Source organism: Lissotriton helveticus, chromosome 7 (assembly GCF_964261635.1).
Source record: "Lissotriton helveticus chromosome 7, aLisHel1.1, whole genome shotgun sequence".
NCBI classification, from domain to species: domain Eukaryota; kingdom Metazoa; phylum Chordata; class Amphibia; order Caudata; family Salamandridae; genus Lissotriton; species Lissotriton helveticus.
In genome coordinates, this window is record NC_136068.1 from 1022124767 (window position 1) to 1022137384 (window position 12618).

Below are 12618 nucleotides of genomic sequence, written 5' to 3' on the forward strand. Positions count from 1 at the left end.
GTGTAATACAGTATGGGTGCACAAGGGACTTGTAACAATAGCCCCATGCATTGGGTTAGGCTCTTCAAGGCCATCTCAGAAACATGCGACCATGCCTTTATCACTGTAGGCTGAAAACGTTAGTTTTAAAGCAGGACAATAGTAAGCAGTAGAAGTGATAGCCATCATCAAGTGTTCAGTACCGCTCTACAAAAAGTCGATGTGAGACATCTGCCTTGATTGAGGAGAAGCAAAATCTCACTTTTTTGTTGAATGTCAAAAAATGCTTGTACCTGCCTTGTAGGCTGTACCTGCTTTTAACACAGCAAAACAATGTTCCTACCATTTATGGTCACCAGGTATTTTTATGGGATCGGGTTTTTAAACATCGAGCTCTTTCGACACAACACAAAATTGCACAGAAATATACAGATGTGCCCTTTGTGTCATTCACAGGAAAAGAGTGAGGGTGTACTCTAGAGGTCTGAGGGAAGGGTATGGGGCTGTGCAGGAGAAGTGGAGTCTGAAAGTGGCAGGAGTTACTGGTGCTAGCTTGGGATTGGTTCATAGTCAGAGGTCAGGTAACCTCTTCTTCTGGATTCCAATAAGGGTACCATCCTAACCTCCACTCTTTGAACGGCTGCCTAAGTTGACCCCTAAACAAGATAACAAAACAAACAGCTATACTTTGGGCCTGTATACTCCTGTACCGCAGGACCGTCCATTCCCTTGACTCTAACATGGCATGATGCTGTTTGTTTGGGTTTGTTTGTACATAGTGGGAGTAATATTGAAAGTGTTTAATTGCTTTCTGAGGAAAGCGTATGGTAATAAACCAGTTAAAGTTTCATGGTTCTGGCGTGTATCTCCATATTTGTCGAAAATGGAAGATGCAGGCTACTCATACTGGGTAAGACAAGGAAGTGTGCTGCGCTTTGTAGCACAATCCTTGACCCACTTACCCGCAATGATCCACTAGGCGTAATGCTGCTAGCACTTACTGGGTTGGTGGACAGTCATCATTTATTCATATGCCCTACAATACATTCTAATGAGCAACTGTTGGTGACTCAGCCACTCGGGCCAACAATAAGGCACTGGGAGTGAACTTGGAAATGCAAGAGCTACTCCTGTTACCCCCTCCACATTAATGTCTGTGCTGCCCTCCTCTAGGCTTCAGTCTGCTCCGTGACCACTGTATGGTTTGAGCGTCTGCCCTATGCTGCCTGCACTTCACTGTGTACATCTGCCACCTATACTTTAGTCCGCAGTTCACATCAGTCTTGGTCAGTGTACCTCAGGCTCAGTCTCTTCTTCAGCGACAGCCTGCTTCAGCATGTGTGCTGGCCCCTGCCCCTTTAGTCTCTGCTTCTGTCCTTACACATAGATTTTTGCTACTCCCTCTTTAGATTGTGCATTTGTGTCCTACATTGGCCTCTCTGATTATGTCCAGCACACTCCAGGCTGTGTTCCAACCACCTACACTTGAGTCAGTGCAATGCCCCTAGATTTTAATCTGTGCTTCAGATTCCTACAGCCAAGTCTCTGTTCCACCCTTACCTTTTATATCCTGCTTTTGCTCTCCTATTCATTACCTGTCCCGAAGCCCACTTTGATGTCAATGTCCTCAGACGTGGTGTCCTCCTTGAAATGCAGCGGAATGACCTCACTCCACATGCGGAATGCCATGTTCAGAATGCTCCGCTGCTGCTCGACGCTCAGCTGCATGCTATAACCTTCTCCTATGAGGCGCCAGCTCAGAGTGTGCTTGGAGAACCCTAAAGAGCTGATTTCATGTGGAGCACCAGTGCTGTCCCGCTTGCTGCGGTGAAGATCCAGCAAGTGTGACAGGAAGCGCCTCCTCCGCGGATTGCTGCCTGGTGCATTAGCTCCATGTGTGGTGTGATTGATGGTGGAATCGTCTCTGACACTGCCCATCTCTGTCTCGTTGGAACTCAATGTACTGTTTTTCTCGCTCCATTCGGCTTTGTGGTCAGGAACTCCACACCTTGGCTTATTCATGGCCTTTTTCGTTGGTTCATCCACAATCCCAGTGGCCTGAAGGCCGTTGTCTTCTTGGAAATGTTTTAAGGATTCAGAAAATGTTGAATTGTTCTTTGCCTGCGTTTGGAGTGTGTCCTTCCCACTCTCGGGAGATCCATCCTCTGTGATTAACTGAGATACGTCGCTTGGGGCGCGGTCTTCAACTGTTGCGAGTGAGGGACCCTCAGATCCTTCCTCATCCCAGACCACAGGTGCAATCCAGCCATAGCGAGACAGGTATTCCTGTTAGAAATATGAAATCCAGTGAGTAAAGAGGGAGAGAAAACCAGGAGAGAGAGAGAAATAGAGAGAGAGAAAGTGAAAAGGCAAGACATTTGTGAAAGAGAGGGGGGGAGAACACACAGAGAAAGAAAAAGAGAGTGAGCGACAGTGAGATAGATAATAGGTAAAGAGAGAAGGAAGACAATAACGCGGGGTCGTGGAGAGTAGTGAAAGAGACAGAAAATATTAGACTCGTTGAAAGAAGATGCCAGTAGAAAGAGCAAGAGACAGAAGGAACGAACCAATATAGAACGTGAAAGGTATAAATAAATGTAGGCGTGGAGTAGGGCTCAGACAGAAATGCAGGGAATAGAAAAACAATGTATTAGATGGGTTTAAGCGATTGAATGCAATGCTCCATTAACAATCTCAACTTGTCGATTTCACGCTTTCACCATTTTTGGCAAGGCTGTGAGGACTGTCAAGAAAATGGCACCTTTTAATCAAAGGGTGTCAGACCCCGTCCAGGTCCCACAGAGCAGAAAGGGCCTGCTGATCGCCAACCCTAGTATTTGAGCTCCTTTACCACGGTTGTGCTGGGCTCCATAATACTATGACCCTCTAAACTGGAAAATAAGAAGGCCCTTATTCTCTTAGCCACTGGCCAGCCCTCTCTTTCTTTGCCAGCAGGGGCGGATGTACATTTGAAGGAAGGGTGAATCATGATTTGCCTCTCTGAGGCTTAGTAGAGATAAGCCCAAAGGCTAACTGCTGTGAAAATTTTTTTTCTTTTACCTAGGGACAAACTTGCAGCTCTGCAGATTTAATAAGAAGAGGCATAAAAGTTATTAAATATTTTACAGTTGATTTAGAGAAATGCGGCCAGACCACTCAGCTGTGAGTGTGACAGAGGACACATCTCAACAACACTGATGGAGTAAAGATGTCCGGTCACATTTAAAGTTTTCTACCATGATAGCAGGTGTTACCCCACATATCGCGTCAGCTCCTGTTGGTATAGCTGGGAGTTTCCATCAGATACAAAACCCTCTGTTACAGCAATGCCGCAATACCATGTAGGTAGTGTGGAAATGCCATCAGAATCATGGACATTCTGAACATTTTTCTCAAGCTAGAGTATATTTCCAGCACCCAATGCTTAATTTTAGGAATGGTTTACTAAAGTCTACACCTGCTTCTGTTGCTATGGAGATGGCCAACCATGAAATGTGGAAAATCTGTGATCGGTCTAAGAAAATGGGCTGAGGACTTTTTCCACCCGGAATCACAGGTTTCATTGAGGAGTAAAGGAAGGGTGTACCTTTGGGCTGGAATACTGGAGATGGACATCAGCAGTTTAAACACAAAGGAAACCACCATTTGTTCAACACACGCATGCACAGAGACTTTCACCCCAGCAATAATCATCATATCTACACCACCAGCCATACAGCCTAGGGATGTGGGCCGCTGCCAGGCCATGGCTTACTTTCTAGACCAAATCATCACACTCTACGACGTTAAAACTTGACTGACTAACACAATGGTGGACAACAATGGAAATGTAGTTTTGATAACAGATGTATGATTTATAATATTACAGATTTTTACAAACAGAGACATTCATAAAATCTCCATTCTGTTAACATTCAGATTGACTCCTTTCTGATGTAGATGTGCTTCAATTAGAGCTCTGAAATCTCAGTGATGACAGTAGTTTATGATGCCCTAAAAACTTTAGATGAAATTATAAAGCTAATTATGTGTTTTGGTGATAGCCGCATACACTAGTGAGTGGCGTGGAGCGGTATCTCAGTTCTGAGAATCCTGTTGTCCCTGGCCCAGAATTACCCTAGGTCCACAAATACCACCCCTGGTAATTCCGGACCACTAGACACTGAACAACGAAGAGCAACTGCTGCAGAGTGAAGGGCAGTAGCACAGTGCTGCAGCATCTAGGTTGAGGCATACAACACTTCCCCGAATCAGGCCTAGGCTTTCCTGTGGCCCCTGACACCCCTATCTCTGCGCCCCATGCACCTCCAAGCAGTGAGGCCAGGTGCAAGTATTCACCCAGCCACATCTTTGGCCTGGGCCAGTTGCCGTTGCCCGGGGCAGGCAGGCCGCCCACCGGCTCCATCACCTACCATGGGGTGAGCAGACTATCCCCCCTAAGATGGCTAGAGCGTCTTCTGTCAGCAGGTGTACTGGTCACCACCTGATCCTTCCCTCTCACCCCTGTGATGGTAGGGTACTAGGGAGGCACGTAGGGGCATGCGGCTGGGGGGCGTTAGCCGGCTGCTGGGGATAGCGGGGAGGGACAAAGCCTAATTGTGCCACAGCCGCAATAAGGGGAAACAAGTACACTGGTGGTAGCTCTGCGGCTTCAGCCACGTGCGACGTGGCCATTTATTTATACTCCCTGGTCCGAGACCGGCCCAGGGAGTTGCTGCTGCAACAATGTATTGCAGTGGCCGGGTGGCTCACTACATCCCATCTATCCCACGGAACATGTGAGAATATCAACAACATTAACACCACACTTAACATCAATAACAGTCCAGGGCCAGTACATCATTTCTCAACACCTCCCCACCTTAGCCTTCTTCTTCAGCATAGGAAGTCTTTAAATCGAGTGCTGGGTTTAGGGTTCCCCCTCAATCCGTAGTGCTGGCTGCCACGGAAATCTGCAGATGTTTCATTCCCCGGATTTGCAGACACGGTGGGGTCCGCCACCAGGCCCCCCTATTACTCTCTCGCCCGTCGCTTGAGATGCTTTGACGTACCACATTTTCCTCCGGTTGGGGTATTCCTCTTCCAGCCATTCCTCCTGCTCGGGATCCATCACTCCCTCCACAGGTGCAGGCGCCTTTTTGAACTACGACATGTTGCGTGCAATCTGCCCCTCTCTTCGCCGTCCCCATTGACCCTTTGACGTGCACCACTTTCCACAGTTCCCTTTCGAATGGTGTACGGAACTTGGATCCAGGATGTCGGTCCTTTACCACAATGTAGTCCCCTTCATGTATGGCTGACGGGCGGGCCCCACTTCTCTGACTGGCTCTGTCATTGTTGCGTTGCCGCCGGGCCTGGGTACCCTCCACGTCTAGTGCCGCCGGGACCCATAGATAACTAGTGGGAATGCTGTCTCTCACCACTCACTTCATGAGTAGGTCAGTTGGTGCACACTTGGTGGTGCAGTGAGGGGTGTTGTGATACGCTCTTAGGAAACGGTGTAGGCAGTTGTTAGACCCGGCTTCCTGGCACCAGGGCACTCGGGGGTAACTGCGCTCCAATCGCATCAACTGGAGTGTTCCCTCACTGATGTCCTGGGGCCTCAGTACTAAGGGACCCAAAACTGGATAACCAAGTACTCCTCTCCAGCACTTGACTCTCTCAGGGTAGCGAGACAGAGCAGTCCAAGGCTTACTCAAGGAGGTGAGGTGGGGTTAGACATTCAGAATACAGTGTAAACCGTACCACCAGCTGATAAACTCAATGTCCAGTCAGTGCTTTACTTTTTATAAAAGAAAAGTACTTTAATACACATAAGATAATTATTCTACACATAAAACTAGGATAAACAGTGAAAACCAGAAGTCTCTACAACCCTCTGGGGCAGAGTTCTGACCCCAAACAGTATTATAGCGCCTAGACGCCAAGCACTATAAAAACACAGTTAACATGAAAACACACAGTAAGCATTGCATATTACAGATCATGTTACACAGGGCTGTTCTCATTCACTAGAGCCTTGATACCAAACTTTGTATTGAAAGGATATAGTTTCAGCATATGATGCGAAGTCAAATGGTCGTGATCAGCCCCATAACCCCCCACCCAAAGCAACAGAAGTGCCCTCCCATTGTGAGTGAGGACACCGCTCTAGTGGTGTCAGGGATCTGATCAAAGGTGCCGGATGTCTTGGCACAGTTTACTGGAGTCCCACTAGTCCAGTAGCCACTGGCTAGCTGAAGAAGGGTAGTGGCTGGGCAGAGTGCCAGTTCACCCTGATACCCTCAGAGATCACAAAAAGAAAGGTGGGGTCTGCTTCACTGGCCTCTCTTCCCAGTTACTGCTTGTACAGGCTCCCACAGCGCAAGGGAGGAGCCTAGAGGGGATTTGATCTCACCTTCAAAGACTAGAATCAAGCATCCTCCTCTCTCTGGCTCTCGTCCTGTGCTGCAAGCTTCTTTCCACCAGCCTCTGTGATGTGCTGTAAGCTTCCTTCCCACACCTTTGGTGATGTGCCGCAAGCTTCCTTCCCACACTGGGCAGCTGTCTGTAATTTCCTTGGTCCAAAGCGAACGCTCCTCCAAGCCTTACAAACAGCTGGTCCTTAATGACCGCAGTGAACAGAGTCTTATCTTCTGTCTTCACACCGGCGGGGTCCGTGCCTGGCTATCTTCTCTGTCATAGCCCAGTCTTTGAACAACAGCTGACCACTCAGGCCAGACTTTTATCACCTCTGATTGATAGGCTCATCCAATCAGAGGGTCTGCTACTTTTTACACCTCCAATCACAGACCATTCACCGCGTGTTCAATGCATGGGTAAAGCATGTAGCAGGTTGTGTTCTGGTATCAGGCTGCGCCACCCTCTAGAGAGGAATTTTAATTAACTCCAGCCCAGGAGACCATGACAAGTGAGGGAGGGTCCTATCCACACAGTTAGTGCAGCTAAACCCAGATAAGAGCAGAGGGTCTCCCCCAGCCCACCAGGCCTTTCCAAGGAAATAGGGAGGGGGACGGGGGAGCTGGGATGTCCAGCAGGACAGCTCGCATTCCTCACTCTGGCTCAAATCACCATTCTTCCCCTGTACACCCACGGGCTCTCAAACACACATCAGCCAGACAAAGGCAACAGGCCCACAGGCATGGCAAACTGCACAGACTTGGTCAGGAGGGTGCCTAGGGCCTCACCCCTCCTGACTATAGATTTATTGCTGCCACCACTGTCAGTCTACCACAACCATAATAGAGAGGGCAGTAGCCACTCTCTGAAAAATAGGGGTGCACTAGGCATGCCCCCTCGACCTCAGAGCCAAGCTTTAGGGTCTCAATCCATGTAAACAGGGAGACCCTCAGTGGACCAATCGCTCACCACTGCGTCTTTTCCTGAAACTTGGAAACACGCATCCGTGACTCCTGTGGTAAATAAATAAATAATACCCTATTTTTGACTAGGCATATATCATAACAGATAGCTCAATAAATAAGAGTCAAGATTCGAGGTAGTAGGAGTTTCTGCAGGTTTATTACAGCATAAGGACAGGATCAGGACAACCTGCATAGGAACAGAATGGCAGGGCTAGAGTGGCCCGGCAGCTGCCGGGGCTGGGTCTGGGATGAGCGCGCTAACTTTTAATAACAATACACGGGCATATATACATAGCGCGAACACATAGCATTACATTGCAGTAGGCGTAGCAGTGGGTGGAGCAGAAGGCGTGACGCGTAGCAGTCGCGAAAGATAAGAGTAAAAGTAGGTGTAACTGGGCGTATACATAGACATGTGGTGCAGACGTAACAGAATATGTCATGAATGGGGCGGAAACATTGGAGGGGGCTACCTAAGGAGCCGGGACCTCTAACCTAATGGTGCGCGCAAACTGGTAATGACGTGTTACGAGGAGAAGCTGGGGGCTATGAACTCTGTGCTAGGAGCAGAGACTAAAGTCTGGAGGGTCGGAGCGACATGTACCTAAACCCTATCTAGTATCTGATGTTTAGGGAACATGTTGATATAAACTAGAAGTCCTGAGGGGAAAAGCTAATTGACTCTAAGACTAGAGCATGCATTTATTCTACATGTAGTGCGTGATGAAGAATATTAAATGACCAGTAAATACAGTATTTCTCTAACATGGAGACGTGAAGGCTAGACAATGACGGAAACTATTGATGCAGTTCAGTAGCTTAGGAATGCAGAGAAGGAGGACTAAACTGATAGCTGGAATCATAACATACTCTTGGCAGACTCAGAGGCAGAGCCAGGCTGCACCGGGCACTGTGAGGCAGGAAGCAAGTGAAAGGTCGAGGATACAGGTGGGGGCTGTATCGCTCCTCAACGAGGCTTCAGGAGACAGGAGCTGAATCTAGTGTCCGGGCCCTGTTGAGGCCTGGAAACGGGGACTTTATAATGAAATAACGTGCACACTGAGAAACGTGGCAACGTAGCTTTACATAGGCCTGATATCCGTAGTATTCACGAGGACTGGAAACTGGCATACTAGAGGTGGACACAACTATAATTGCGTCATTAATCGGACATGGGGAATAACATATGCATATTGGTCATGCACACATAACATATGATGGATGAGGCGTAGGGACACAGAACATGGCAAAATTTACTTTTCCACATTCCCTCCTTGTCACTACGTTTCCATCAGGAAACATCAATATTCATGATACCATCTATCATTTCATACAGTATCATTTGCTCGTCTCGAATTGTCTTGGAACGGGATTTAGAACGGGGCTTGGGACTAGGAATACAAGAGGTAGCACAAATGCCGCAAATCGCAGGGCCACATTGTATACAGAGGCAACAGCTGAATATGATCGCTACTGCAATACTTAGAAAGGACAGGACTTTCCATCCCCATGCGGAAATTATATTCCAGAACCAACCGGACCATGTCCAGGTGCCTGGATCTTGGTGTAACAGATGGGCAATTTTATGAAGTCTGGTTATAGCTGAATAAACAGACGGCGCGTTATTAGGAATGAAAATGCAACAACTAGATCCGAGAACTCTACAGGCCCCGCCCCTATCGGCCAGTATGACGTCAAGGACGAGACGATTCTGTAAAACGACAATTCTCATAAAGGATTGCTCTTCGGTTAAGTTACCTAGAGCGGAGGCAGTCTCATCTACTACTGCTTCAAGGGTTCTTGTTAACCTACGAATTAGCTTACTGTTTACAACTGTACCTAAATAAGGGAACACACCTTTATCAATATCAATGAATTGTTCTGCAACGGTTTCAGTATAATCGACAATCGGGAGGTTTCTCTTGTGTCTAGTATGTACTAGATGTGTATTTCTATGATAGTCAGGTGGGGCTAGAAAAACTGGTGGCAGTAGGAAGGCAATGTAACAGGTTCCCTCCCAATTGAGGGGCAGACGAACATATGCAGTTTGACCACAAATAAAATAAGAATGACGTGAAGCTTTAAAATTAGATTTCCCACTGTCACTATACTGGATAATAGTAGTACAATCACTATGTCCTACGTGTACAGAACCATGATTTCGGACACATAATTCGCCTTTGACTGGTAATACTGAAATAGCAGGTGAGTCTGGAGTAGTATCAGACTGAACATTCAGGACCATGAAGTTCGAAGAATAGTTACCTAAATTATACACTTCATTTTCTAGATCTAAACCTGTTCTGTGGGGGAAACCTTGCTTGTCTGAGAAACATGTACTGTTAAGAAAAGACATATCTGTTGAGGATGACGTTAACGTGGACCATGCTCCACACGAACCATTATGTGAGAATGGATAAGGAAAGAGTGGCAGAACTCCCTTCGGGGTCTGAAAAGGGGGAAGTCGACCACACACCCAACAATTAGTGGCATTGCTGGTCTGGTGTGAGTAATGTAACATACGGATAAATGAATTGTTACGCATAGCGAGGCGGTAAGCATATTCGTGAGGAGGCAGATCACTAAACGTGTGCTCTACTGTAACATTAGCAGACTTATTTACATGAGAAACTGAAAAATACAGGAAAAATGCATAGCTGATGCAAGAAATCATAATGCTGATGAATAATATGAAGCTTAGAAAAATGATACATTGAATTGAGTTTTGACTAACTCTCTCACTATGGGGGTCTATTTTATACATGTCAGAAACAGCCTAACCGTTTCACCTAGGGGAGGACTTATACAATCAAACTGACTGACTTATTCTACTAGACCGGAGCTTTAACTTATACTCCTGCTGCGGAGTTTTCTCTAACAGGGAAGGGGTTGTGTCAATGTCTTTTGCGGGACAGTCCTTAGGAACAATATTTCGGCAGTCCTTAAAATCCTGGGAATCCTTGGAAATGTTTTTAGAAACGGGTTTCAATCCATTGAAAAGTTTTACATGAGAAAGATGTATCCATCCTTTTCGGCCTTCCAACTTCACGGCTGTACGGGTGGTGAGGAGGACCTGACGGGGCTCCTTCCAACGAGGTTCCAGCGGACTTGATCTGTCAAAATTTCGGATCATCACCAGCGAACCTGGAACGATTTCATGCGGTGCCACCTCGGTATTGTCTGGAAATGCGGCGGCAACCTGTGAACGACATGAGTTGAGGGCAGACATCAAGGAAGCTAGGTAATCTGTCAGCATATTACATGAAACATCGGTAATACTTCGGGGTCTAGGAGTACCCCACATGTTAGGGGGGCGGCCGAAAACGACCTCATACGGGGACAGACCTGATCTGGAATGTGCGACCATGCGCATATAAAATAAAGCGACTGGCAGAGCTACTAGCCAGTCCACACCCTTATCTTTACAAACTTTGGCGATACGGATTTTCAGAGTTTGATTATGTCTCTCGACTAGACCGGCTGCTTCAGGATGGCGTACACAATGGAACTTCCACTGGTACCCTAACAGAAGGGAAACGTGCTTCATCAACTCGGATGAGAATGGCTGACCGTTATCAGAATATACGACTCTAGGGAGTCCATATCGAGGGAAAAATTCACGAACCAACTGCTTGGCAGTGGTCGCGGCTGTGTAATCTGGAACTGGATATGCTTCTGTCCATCTGGACAAAGCGCATACAACTACAAGGACATACTTGAAACCTCGACATCGCTCCATCTGAATATAATCCATCTGGAGGACTTCAAAAGGGTGGTCAGGAGGCTGGAAACCACCTTGTTCCACCGGGACACTTTTACCTGGATTAAACTGACAACATATCATACAGGTACGGACTTTCTGCTTGGCTGCAGCTCGTAAATGCTTGTTGAACCAAATGTTCTGGATACTGTCTAACATTGCTTTTTCTCCTAAGTGTGCTGGACTATGTGCGGTATTAATAATGACTTGAACCATAGAGTCGGGGAGAAATCATGTGGTTCTTCCCTTTGTTAACCATCCTTGATCTGTCTGGACCCCTCCTTGTTCGGACCATTTCTTGATTTCATCGGGAGTAGCATGTAACTGGATATCTATGACATCTTGAGTAGGGTCCTTAACTGTCATACATGTAATCGGATCTGGAGTATGTGTCTGTGTCGGATTAGCTTGAATGTCTGGAGTCTGAGCTGTAAGCTTGGCTGTGCGATCTGCTAGATCATTACCTTGGGAAATAATGTCAGTAACTTTCGTATGTGCTTTGCACTTCATGATAGCGATAGATGTCGGTAAATGTATGGCATCTAACAGAGCTTGAATAAGGAAACCATGCTGAATCTTGGTTCCATGAGAAGTCATGAAACCTCTCTCCTGCCAGAGCACTCCAAAGTCGTGTACGACTCCAAATGCGTAACGTGAATCTGTGTAAACATTAACTTTCAGGTTCTTGGCGTGTATACAGGCTTGTGTCAGAGCAACTAGCTCTGCTGCTTGAGCGGACAGGGTATCAATACGGTGTGTTTCAATAACTTCAGTGTCAGTAGTCACTGCATATGCGGCGACTAGTTCTCCTGTACTAGTTCTCATACATGAACCATCCACATAAAGTGTCAGGTCAGGATCTGGTAACGGAATATCTGTCAGGTCTTGTCTTGGCTTTGTCGTAATGTTAACTACTTCCACGCAGTCATGTGTGTCAGGATTTGAATTAACTGATGGTAACAGTGTAGCAGGATTCAGGACGTTGCAGCGTCTAATATCTATGTGTGGCTGGAACAGTGTCAATTCATAACCTGTTAAACGTGCAATTGTCAAGTGCTGAGTTTGTGTTCGGTTTAAAAGAACTTCTACGGAGTGTGGAACTTGTACTGTCAGGGAGTGTCCTAAAACTATGGAATCACTTTGTCTGATAGCTAGTGCTGTGGCTGCAACTGACTTGAGGCACGCAGGCAACGCCTGGGCGACTGGATCTAATGTGCTCGAAAAATAAGCACAGGGCTTGTATTGACCTGCTTGATCTTGTGTGAGAACAGATAATGCTGTACCTTCACGTTCTGTAACGAAAAGTGTAAAAGGCTTACTGTAGTTCGGTGTAGCTAGAACTGGAGCTTGGCATAAAGCTGTCTTTAACTCATTGAAACTAAGTGTATGTTCAGATGTCCAAGGGAGGACAGTCGATACGGCTGCCTCCTGTGTCGTTAACTGTATCAGTGGCTTGGCTAGAAATGCATACTGAGGAATCCATTGTCTACAATAAGAAGTAAGGCCAATAAAAGC

At 46.8% G+C, this 12618-nt stretch overlaps 1 protein-coding gene across 1 annotated transcript in view; it reads right to left on the minus strand.

Annotated features, from left to right (window-relative positions):
* Positions 1–12618, minus strand: part of LOC144769576 (matrix metalloproteinase-21-like) — a 189351-nt gene that overhangs the window by 77463 nt on the left and 99270 nt on the right. Inside the window, exon 3 of the mRNA XM_078653736.1 lies at positions 1575–2265. Within this exon, the coding sequence (XP_078509862.1) occupies positions 1575–2265 (691 nt within the window). The remainder of the gene's footprint in view (positions 1–1574; positions 2266–12618) is intronic.